Raw genomic sequence first — 11,810 nt, 5'->3', positions numbered from 1 at the left:
TAAACGAGAGTGAGCTGCCAATGAATTCCAAAGATTCCGCACCCACGTACAACTTAAATTTCACTCCCAGCAGGAACTCAGAAGATGTCCATAAGTACGGATCGTGCTTTATTCAGGGTTATATTGCTGTGGGATATACCGCATATATGCAAACATACTGCAGAGGTCACAAGCAGTCGTTCGAAGAAACTTTCCTCTTAGATAAAATCAGTCGCACAAATCATCAACCACTAGTGGCCCACCGGTTTAATCTTGCACCGCTAACCGAGGGGTTACGAGTTTGAATCACCATGATGATTCGAGGGGAAAAGCACACTGTTCATGACCACCGAAAATGATGGAGGAGCTGTGCAGTGTTTTTCGACTTTTAGGTATAAACTGACTACCAACATAAATCTCATTTAGTTGTCCCGATTAAACTTTTAGGGGGAAATGAGTATCTCTCAACCGTATTAAGGGGGCAGGTGCACAAAATCAGTTACCTGAGTTGTTGAACACGTAAAACCAGTAACAGCGGGTATGGAGTGATAAGAAATGCAGCCTTGTTGATCACGTCTAGAACAATCTGAAATAGTTGGAGAGGGAAAAATGAATATATATATATATATATATATATATCACAATTTGTGACAGGCTAAGCACGCCAAACTGATACTACTCTTTGGTTGTCACTAATGATTCATGAGCATACGTAGTAAGTATGATAAGTGAAGAGAGTTGAAGAAAATGCGGATGGTGGAGTATCGACGAGAACAAATTTTATAATGACCAAGATTGAAAAAAATGGGACGCGGTTGAAATAGTATGACGCTGTGATCGGGAGTCACGATTCTTTGCTTTAATAAACGAAGATAAAATACCACCCAGAAGGAGGTTAACTCTTTGAGGCACGGAACATCTGGGAGAATTTTTGTAACAAGCCTACTTTGGTCAACCGGCAAATCGACCTAGACACACTGCTTCGTTCTCGGTACCAGCAACGCACCAGGAATTTGATCACATTTTACCGAATCTCGGAGCAAACAACTATAGCGCGGTTTAGGGGGCTCAGCGATGAACAGGAAGTGATCTACATGAAAGCCAACCAATGAATGAAGTACAAGTTTGTCCATTTCAAGCATGCCGACCAATCAGAGCGTACGCTAACGTTTCAATAGGCTGAACTCTCCGGTCAACTAAGTAATCTTGAGTGAAGGTTTGCCCCAAGCTCATGAAACCAAACACAATATATATAAACCACCGATCAAAATAGGCCTATCACAAAGCTCCATTTCACTGTCGAAAGACGCATTCCGTTGGTGAAGAAGCGTACACAAACGAAAGGTCCACTTCAGTTACAACCAAAAATAGAGCGTTCCTCCACTTTCTCGAAACACCTAGACGTCAGAGTAGTTTGTGATGGAATATGGATGAGCATGAATGGGCTAGGCCATAATTTCATCTTAGTGAATTGAACGAAGTCTGCATTCAAACGCAATATTACTGTGATGTTCGTAACGAACCGGAAATTTTCGGGTGAGATTAATTCTCCTTGTTCTGATTGATCCAAAAATAGTCATATCCAGGAACTATTGCGTTTCCTTCACACAACACTGGAATGATTCACAAGCTAAACTGTCCCACAAAGTGCCACCTTTCTTAAGTGTGAGAGGAAAGAGCATAATTGAACGTGCATCTACTACTGTAACGGTGACACTACTGATGGGGAGGCACGCGAGTAGTATGTGTTGTTCGTGGAATTTTGCTTTGCGTCTTTTGAAAAGGAGAGATCTGTTGCGGAATTGGTGGAGTCACTTTGTGACATTTGCTTTGATTTGAGCGAGGAATAATTGGAGTCAATGAATCTCCAGGAACTTTCAAGAAGACGCGTTCAGGAGATGGATGTCCAGCTTTTGTAAATAAGATACAAATTAGAGTTTTGCTTTCCTGTCCAATGGTCAGTAACCAGTCAGTTGAAATTTCATAACAAATAACTCCACAGGGAAGGCCCTCTTTCTTTCACCACCCTAGTGAGCATATCTTTTCAAAATGATGACCGATAAAATAAAATAACTTAGCGAGATACACTCATCTGGAACCTAGCTGAATCTCTCATCAGTTTGCAAATGGGTGTATTTCGCTAATTCAAGCAGAACGTAAGGTTGGAGGAAACTCGAGGACTGTGCCTACCTGATTAGCCCCAAGAAGAGCAAAACCGGTTGCGGGCTGGCGGAGGATTTTCAGCAACCTTATGAGTAGTGCATTTTTGATAAGTAGTGTGCTAGTGTGACTCGATAATCTTGAAATTGGCTAAAATAGAGAATAAGTTGTACTTGAAGAACTACATCACTGCAAAATGGGTGGTCCATTTCCCGGTGTTCTGGTATGCTTCTAAGTGTTGTATATGAAGACAAATAAAAAAATCAGTGATTTGTCGGTGATCGAGGGGTTCTTATCGGATCTAACTGCTGTTAGTTGTCAATGAGTTCCTATAATTTGACTGTTACAAAAAAAAGAGAAATCGCATCAGTGTATCGATCTTGCAACGACAAGGCACCTCTCTCATGTACGTACTTCGATTGGAATGGCGTATGCCTCTCGCATACTGGTCTCTTGCAGTGGGTTTTGTTCTTTGCTTGGGTCCGTCATCAAAGAAGGGAAAATAAACAATTCCGGTTCAGCCTGCCGACCTCTTCCAGGACCGGGTACCACCGGTTGCGTGGATGGTTTGGCAAAACATTCTAAAAGCAAACATCTAGAAAGGAAAGTGCTTGAAATGGAGATTTGTCTTGCACAAAACACCAAAAAACCCGTTTTAATTCATTAAATCTCGGCTCGTTAACTTTTTGGATGATTGTATAAAAAATGGTAGGAAAGGCAGTACTAATGCCACTGAAGCTGTGGCTGGATCTAACTGATGGTGTTGTTAGTATCGAAAACTCGATTGCCACCATTTCTTTTTCCAGATGTCCCCAAATCAAAAGGCCATGTCCAGTTCGAAAGCTGGTAAACCATTGCGTATGCTTCCTTAACCGGAGCTAGCAGTTGTCCACGTGACTAAGTTAAGTTATCACTTTTTTCATAAAGGAAACAACTCACAGGGTTGCTGAAAACTCTTTGACAGCGCACGACCGGTTTCGCCCTTGTTGGGGCTCATCAGGTGGGCGCAGTCCCCGAGTTTCCGTCAATTTTACGTTCTACTTAAAACGATATTCGAGATATCGTGTCTCTCGTGAAGACCAAATTGATTTGTAAATGAGTGTATTTCTCGAAAACGGGCCAATTTGGGTTCAAGTAGAACATGAGGTTGACGGAAACTAGGAGACTGCTTCTACCTGATGAGGCCCACGAAGGGCGAAACCGGTCGTGCGCTGTCGAAGAGTTTTCAACAACCTCGTGAGTAGTTTCCTTTATTGAAATATATATACATATATATACTGAATCATGAAGACGCAGCACATTCAGTTGTCGAATATAATAAACGAGAGATTCAGTTGAGTCCCTCTTGTAAACCAAATTTACTGGTTACTGTTTTCACATTTCGTTGCCTGCTTAAACATTACCCACCTCTCGGCCATTTCCACTCAGCACTGTCACGTATGGCAGTATTCACAACCTAGTCAGTACTTTAGTTCTTATAATGCGACTATTTTGTGAGCAAGCGAATACACGGAACACAATCATACATACATACGGAAAGTAGGTATCTGAAAAGAACCTGTGTGTAATTTAACGTCCTGGATGATAATGAACCATGACTTGCTATCTCATTCCAGTGCCGTATCATTTGGAAAAGCCGCTTAATCAAAGAAACGGCTAATAAGTGAATTGGTTGATGAGGATCCTACAAGTCGGGAACCCAGAAAGTGTGAGGACTGTTAACCAAACAGTTCCCACAGCGAACAATACTCAGGTACCAAAGCTGAACTACGGTATTAAACTAGGTGTCCCAAACGAAATATCCAAATATCTGAAGATTCCTTGACGAATATATGTTTGGTATTTCGCATTAGGATCTCTTTGCTGACAAACCAGCAATGAAAGCTTTCTGATCGGTTAGTATCCTTGAGTGATTGCTCGCTCACTGGTCTTTTAACTTCCAGCTACGTTGGAACAAAGCTACGCGTATTTTCGCTAATTTGTCATAGTGCCCGTGAACACTCTTTTGTACAGGGTCGTTGGCTTGTTCGCTGAGCTGGGCAATTTGATTGCAAACGCTTCATCACCAATCGAGGTGACGAGGGGGCCTAGTGGTGCGTAGCGGTGCGTACCGTACATAATTTCAACTGTAACCATCATCAAGTAAAGAGTACATGTATACTTATTCATATATATGTTATACCATAAGAGGGGAATAACTGGATGACTTCATGGTAACTTTGGTCAGTAGAGTTGTTCCAAAACGTTGAGAATAACTTAAGGTTCATCATCAAACAATAAGAAGGTCAAATTCGTCACGTGACACGTTTATGACAGTGTTGGTTGTCACATTCAAAAAGTGACTGTTTGGAGGAGTAAAAGTGACTTTCGTCGGAGGGCTTTATAATGGACTTATGCTATGCGATAGATTGCGTCGGGCTAACCCCATGGATATTAATGACTTGGTAGGCTGGGTCACGTGGCTTGACGTATCGGACTGGTTGGAGCATGTTATGCACTGTGCGAATACGCTTGGGAATACGCTCTCAGTCGTAGTTCCCACAATTTGCGAAACCTTTTTGAACCAAACTTAGGTCACCGTAGACGATACGTGAAGTTTTCAAAACTCACCCTGTTCTGGGTTGATATGTAGGACGATGTCTCCATTGTAGCTTAACTGATACTCAGTGCAATACCTCAAGAAAGCTAGAAAATTCAAAACGGCTTGAAACACTCAGAGTGCTGTGGACTTCGATTAGCCACGAATTATTTAAATGTCGTGTAACAAGAGTAAAACTCACCACCTTTAGGTGAATTTCAGTTATCCTTAAAGTTGAGCTGTGTGAATAAATTGCCATGTTTGGATTTATACTCACCGGGTTCCCAACAATAAAAGTTGACGAAGTGCCCTGATATAGTTGATCCGATTCCTGAAGATGATCGGGCCGCTCACACCATCCTGTGAGGTGAATTCGAAAGGAGCAGCTACCGGTTGAACGATGACTTGCGCACATTGGAGATAATAGTGGGAGAATGGACATCTCATAGTCTGCATTTGGTCATCAAACTTCCGCATTCGGGTAAGGGTCAAATAGTCTCGCGACAAAAGGAAACGGTAGAATCCCTGAGCAGATAGTCGTCCTGGTTAGATGGAGGTAAAAATGTTTACCAAAGAAATAAGATTTTCATAAATTTGGTTGACTCAGGTACTGATAATCACAAGTGGATCATGTTACGCCCCGCAACTAAATAGCTTGAGCAATGAAACAAGGGTATGGACAATTACCACGAAACAATTAGGAAGGATGACCCTCTTTAACGGCTTCTCTCTGTGTGTAATATCTATCACTAGGACTGGGCCAACTTATGTTGGTCCAATGAAGTACGATTCCTCGGGAAAAATTTGTTGCACAAATGGCCACACACATGGGACTATAGTGCCAGTCATCACAGGGGAATAATCGCCTAGAACTCGTTCATTCTTTTATCCTGTTATCATTTTGTAAAACGAGATTTCACGTTTTGTTGTTTCCGTTTAGAACCTGTTTCTCCTTTTCTGGTTCTTCACTTGAATGAGAAAAACTTTTCGACCTTGTCATCGCGAGCCTAGTTTAACGCAGTCACCTGGGCTTCGTCGCATTTCGGCCACTTTAGTTTGACTTCGTGTGAACTTTGGCTGGGCGTACTTTTCCCAGCCACTTTATTTGTGCAGGATCCCATCTGAATTTAGCCTCCACCTGACCTCATGTATAGAAGCCGGATTCACCACATGGTTTAAATTTTGCACTTTTACTACTCTATATTTACAGAGTCAGATGTGCTGATAAAATCCTTCAGCCGTAACACCCTTCCAATGCCTGGCTGTCATGGCACCTGAAGTAAGCACGAGGACTGGGATACTACCAGGTTGCCCAAGCCTAGACAGGGGAGGTCGAGTGGCGGAGGTCCTTCCGTTTAGTAAATTCGCGCCCTAACCCCTTGAGCCATCTCGCCCCATGTGCTGATAAACATCCATCTGAACGAAGCAAATTTTGAGATTTTGAGCGTGGGCAACCTGATTACCGTGGATCAGAGAAATCAAATTTAGCATAGTTTTTGAGGTCCTCAAAACCAACTATGCAATCTGGGAGCGTGAAAATTGTGTGGAATGCAGAGGTTGTTGAGCGGAAAGTCTCAACAAGGTTTTTAAATTCTGGTCATGTTACATTTTTATTTCGCATTTGCGCGGAGTAAGTGAAATCTTGAGTGGCCTCATCCCAACACAGACCTGGGAATCGTACGGTTTGTCTATTTCTTTAATTGTTTAGAACGTCGCACCAAGTCATGAGAGTATGAGGCTCAACGGAATCTCAGCAGCACATCGAACGGGATATATGAGCTGAGTGAGACACTACGGACGGGCGATTACCTCGTTCTGTCCACTTACCTTTGGAAAATCACGGACAATCAATATACTTCGTATCTGAAAATTTACTCATCGCCACTCATTGCTCAAACAAAAAAACTTGCCACTGAGTCATTACAAAGAACACGAGAAAAGTACGCAAGAAAAAACAAGACAAATCAGTTGAGAATATTTGTGGATAATCAGATAATGAGGGCCTCGGCAATCTATAAATACTACTGAAGTAATGTGCTCAACTCAAGTAACAAAAGAATACGTCTCCTCAAGTGATTTCAGCAGCTGCTTACTATTTGGTCGCATGTGTGTGCTCTAGTTTAGATTCATAAAGTTGTCTCGTGAAAGTTGGTCACGCACAATGGTTTATGATGACCTCTTGGAAGTTCACACAGCAGATAACTCTGTCAGTGAGTTTTATCAGTTGTTCCACATTCTGTTTAACCAGCGAGAAAGGGATATCCTTCCAAATGAAGATGGATAAAGGTGTTACATGAAATGTGATTGTACATGACGACAGAGAGTAGATTGGGGATAGGATAGTCAACAATACCGCCACGACTAAAACTCTAGATCAAAGTGGTGGAGTCTGCGAACTAGTTATCCACTCGATCCCAAGTTGGTGAAAAGCATCTTTCGCGTCTTGAAAATTTGAGCGGCGATGAACTACGTCCACGGAGTTTAGTAGCTGTTTAGTTCACATTGTATTCTAACTAAAATAGCGTTTTTACCCAAATATTTCTAAAATATTCTTCAGTTAAGGAACAATTCATAATGGATTGTGGGAAGAGTTCGCTGGACTGAAATCCGTTAAGGGGCTTTGTAAACAGCCTGACTGCGTTAAATTAGAACATAAACACGGACGAAACTAGGGGGCTGCGCCTTTCTGATGAACCCCAGTAAGAGCGAAGTCGGTCGTACTATGTTGAAGAGGCTTCAACAACCTTGTGAGTAGCGTGTTACGTTCAAACAAAGATGTATTGTGATATCTCGGGTATGGAACCAACTGAAACATGAGGCGGTTGGGTGCAGAATATTCAACTGAAGGGGACAGTCATTACTGACATGTTGGGTGCAACTACCAGCCTTTTTCGAAATCTATCCAGTTTTGTTTCACGTTGAACTTACCGTGAAACCGATCATTGAGTGACTTTCAGCAACCCTTGAAAGAGTATGTTACGCCTACACATTGTTCTGAAACCTTTGCCTTTGGCATAACTTGAGCCAGCAACATGCAATACCGTGGCACTCCCATGGACATGTTGAATAAACACCATCAATCGACCAAAGTGCGGGAGCGAACCAGAACACTGGGCACTTATTGATAGCTCAGCACAGGCATGCTCAACTATTCTGTGCTTTCATGAATGTCCTATCAGGCGCATAGGTTTCGCCCATTGTATTCCAAAATCACCAGCAACTGATAAGGAAACTGGATACAAAAAGGCAGGACCACATAAATAAAGCGAAAGTTTGTTGAACGACATAACTACATACCACCGCAATGAGAATGATCAAAGCAAAATACTTGCGAAGAGGATCCACAGGAACCTGAAAAAAGCCCGAATAACTTCAAAGGATCAAAAAAGAACATGACTGGAAACTGAGAGGTCAGGACTCGGTTATTCTGGGCTTCCACAGACTTTCGAATACACATGAAGGGACAACATCGCTACAATCAATCACATCACTTCCGGGAACTCCAACTTGCAACCCACTAAAAACCTGTGGAAGAGGTTGAGATAGCTCATCCATGGACCACAACACTCAGTCATAAACGCTTGGGAATTCTTGGAAATACTGAGGAATATAAGTACTGGAGAGGATGGAGTACTGGTTTCTTTTGATGTGAACTCACCGTTCACGTAGGTAGATCTGGACTCTTTCGAGACCAATGTCAGCAAACTAATTGACAGACATATCGTATGCACTGCATGGCTACGGAGTTAAAAATGCTACAAATGAAACACTTGTACAAAGCCTTCCAGACAAATGGATACCCTGGAAGCTTCATTTAGCGGAATCTCAGGAAACCCATTTCAACAACACAGGTGAAATGCGAAGGGATTACATTTCCATACATCAGGAATATTTCGGGAAAGGTCTACACGACTGCTACGGCAGTAGCATAAAATCATGTCCCACAAACCTGCGAGCACTCTACGGGGAGCACTATCAAACCCAAAGGGACGACTAGACACAATGTTGAGAACCGACCTTGTGTACAAGATTCACTGTGGTGACAAGCTCTACGTGGGACAAACTGGAAGGACGCTGTCTACAACAGAGGCTTGTAACCAAAAGGCACGGTCAATTTTCACTCAAATTTTACTGGAGAACCGTTCACATTTTGACTCATATGAGGTCAAATAGAGCGAATACATGAAAGCAGGGCACCGTATTAGAAAGACTATCAACAAATCATTGAAATTGACCCACTCTATTGATCAACGCGAGTAGAAGAACTGTGGAACTACGCAACTCAAAGCCGCACAGCAAACCGGGGCGAATTTCTACTTAAGAGACAGGAAATCCTAGGGGAGTGATTAACCTTCCCGAACTAGTATCGAATGGAGTGGTTGAAGATGGATATACTTATTGACCCAACAAAGAGATGCACCATACTTATCTTGAAAGCACATCCAAATTAGCTATCACGAGGTAGAAAGAACGAAATTAAACATGGCTGTACTACCGGCCCAGAAAACTAAAAAAAATGAAACCAATTTGCAAACCAAGAACAGATAAATCAGACTGAAGGAAACTAAGAAAATTAACAGTCAACACTATGACCAACCAATTTCAAATAAGAAAGGCCAGAACACAGCACAAAATCGGAACGTAACAGTCAGAAACGGACCTAAACACAACAATGAGGTTATACAAACAACCAATGGAATACCAGACGAACGGCCCACAACGCAGCGCAAATCTTAAAAGGCCAATAACATTATAGGAAGTGTGCATATCAATTAGCCAATCACATGAGAGAATATTATGTACTCTTCAAAATCTGTATACGAACAACTAGGTAAGGAGGGAGTGTCATTCAACTGAGCACTTTGAACATGTCCTGGACTGCAAACAAAACGTTTGCAAGCCAAAGGAATTATCTTATATTGATTTTTCTCCCGATTTCACTCTCTACATCAAACGAGACTCACCTTGCTGTCTGACCACCGGATCCGTCTCATATTTTTGAACAATTGTTCGAAACTCGGATTGGCTAAGTTTTATGGCCGGGAAAACTGTCTGTTTCTGTCGTTGGCTATTTACATGAGTTAGTGGTCTTGGGGAATGAACGGCAGCGTTGGTTACACGATGTGACCGGGGTTGTCGTTGCTCACTTCGAGAACGACTCGTGCCCAAAGTGTTATTGGAGGAGGGTATCACGTTGGGACGCTGAGTTGGCTGATTGATGTTCCTTTGACTTTTTGTTCGATAGAAGTGTCTTGCCTCCCAGTGCATCAAATTTACATGCTTGATTTTCCGTGGTCTGGTCACTCGACTTTGTCTGGTAGTACTTGATTCCGGCGGTTTTTGAAATGAAGACACTGAGACAGTCTGGAAAAAGAATAGGTTATGCTTGAAGTCTAACTTACTTATGTACAGGAAGCATAACCTGTTGTAATCTTGGACTTTGGACGGTAGTCGAACATCCAGCCGCTCTCTCAGTTGGAAGGGGGAACTATATTGTAACCTAGAGATTGCGGGTTTTGGTTTCACTCGAGTACTTTTGACAGTTCACGACATTTTAATTGATTAAATTCCTATTCCGGTTTTTATGTCAGTTCATCTTTTGGAAATAATCGACATCTTCTCCGGACTGTCACGTAAGATTTAAGCTTCACGAAGTCTTAGGTGTGAAACAAACTCTCGAAGTTTGGAATTAATTTGATGATCAACTCACAGGTACCAGGCACAGGATCATTCGTGTATGAGTTTACAAGCGATGCACATTTTCACAAGCTTGATGTCCAAATACCTATTTTTCACCTTGCATTTTATTGAGGCGCCCGATCACTTCCGTACGAGGTGACAGTGCCTGTGCGTTGTGCGTTTTGAATATACAGCAATGGACCGGATATGCCTCTTCGGTTGGTGGTGAAACGTGCGCAGCGAGACAGCCAAGCTCGTAAAAAAATCGGCCTGGTAACCAGGGAGTATCGACACTACCTAACGTGTCGGCCCTCTATCAAGCACTTGGTAAGTTTCAGAACCATTGACAACTCGAGTAGAATACATGTTAAAGTTGATTAGCTTGGAAGAGGACACCGCAATTCACGGATAATCGGTGGCGCTTCTCGAAAAAAAGTAGCTATGGTCAATGACTCGCCGGATTACATCCTTTAGGTTGCAACGTTTGTTGCTTCCTCAAAACTATAAACCCTGAGCAAGTTGTAATAAACGCTGCAAGAGTAGGTCATATGTCTAACCATACTGCGTCAATAAATTGCGCGAAGGAACAAAAGCGATTCGTTTTCTATCCTGAGTCACAGTCACGCAAAATAAAAACTTACGACTGCAAAATGAGTCATAGTCACGCAAAATAAAAACTTACTGACTGCAAAAACTCGACCAGGCCACCATGGTTCATGAGGCTGAAGTTGTCAGAGCTAAAGAAAAACGAAATGAAAGCAAGTAAATTTGAACGAATGGAATTGTTTACACTTGTTCATTGCTTGAACGACCAATTCACTTTGGTTGTAAAGTATTTACCTCCACGTCCTATCCATTGCCCAGCAATCAGATGACCAAGGTCGGAATTCACTTTAGTTTGTCTACTGGTAACAAGATACAAGTAGGTGAACTTGTTGGTAAAGAACACGGCAAGCTATCCTCCTCTATCCTCTTTCTAATGTACTAGATATATCTCTTACAGAAAAACGTCTTTGAAATAACCATAGACGGGACTCGCTGGAGAATGGATATTCGAAATAGCTGTTAGGAATGATTCACATTCAATCTCAGTCCAAGAAGAGTCATATGGTAGCGGAAAGTGAAGCTTTTGAAACAAGGAACTACTAGCCCAGCGTTCTGCTGCAAAAAAGATGTGAACAAATTCCTTTGTCGGTATGAAGAATTTGGAGCAATCGGTCGAAGTCGGACATGCTCTGGGAGGCGGTAGGTTTTGCTCGAATTTCTCAGTAAATATTATCTGATTGCAAAAGAGTGGTGTTCAGTGGTTGGCCGTCAAACTGTTTCAAGTTCATACATAATTGTGAGTGAAGATCAACCAGTTAGAGGCCTGATTACAACTCTTCATTGTGTGTAAACATCAGAATGGCATGAG

The 11,810-nt window shown here is 42.2% G+C and overlaps 1 protein-coding gene across 1 annotated transcript in view; it reads right to left on the bottom strand.

Moving 5' to 3' along the window:
• Nucleotides 1–2,124: 2,124 nt before the first annotated feature.
• The window catches only part of T265_09302 (hypothetical protein), a gene marked incomplete at both ends in the record, with an annotated part of 18,346 nt that continues 8,660 nt past the window's right edge, over nt 2,125–11,810 (bottom strand). Inside the window, 7 exons of the mRNA XM_009175331.1 lie at nt 2,125–2,289; nt 2,554–2,734; nt 3,079–3,176; nt 3,315–3,387; nt 4,995–5,259; nt 9,682–10,081; nt 11,079–11,133. Coding sequence (XP_009173595.1) covers nt 2,125–2,289; nt 2,554–2,734; nt 3,079–3,176; nt 3,315–3,387; nt 4,995–5,259; nt 9,682–10,081; nt 11,079–11,133 — 1,237 coding nt within the window. The remainder of the gene's footprint in view (nt 2,290–2,553; nt 2,735–3,078; nt 3,177–3,314; nt 3,388–4,994; nt 5,260–9,681; nt 10,082–11,078; nt 11,134–11,810) is intronic.

This window comes from Opisthorchis viverrini (assembly GCF_000715545.1).
Source record: "Opisthorchis viverrini unplaced genomic scaffold opera_v5_273, whole genome shotgun sequence".
NCBI classification, from domain to species: Eukaryota; Metazoa; Platyhelminthes; class Trematoda; order Opisthorchiida; family Opisthorchiidae; genus Opisthorchis; species Opisthorchis viverrini.
The sequence above is the reverse complement of the archived record's forward strand: the minus strand, read 5'-3'. Positions and strand labels throughout refer to the sequence as shown.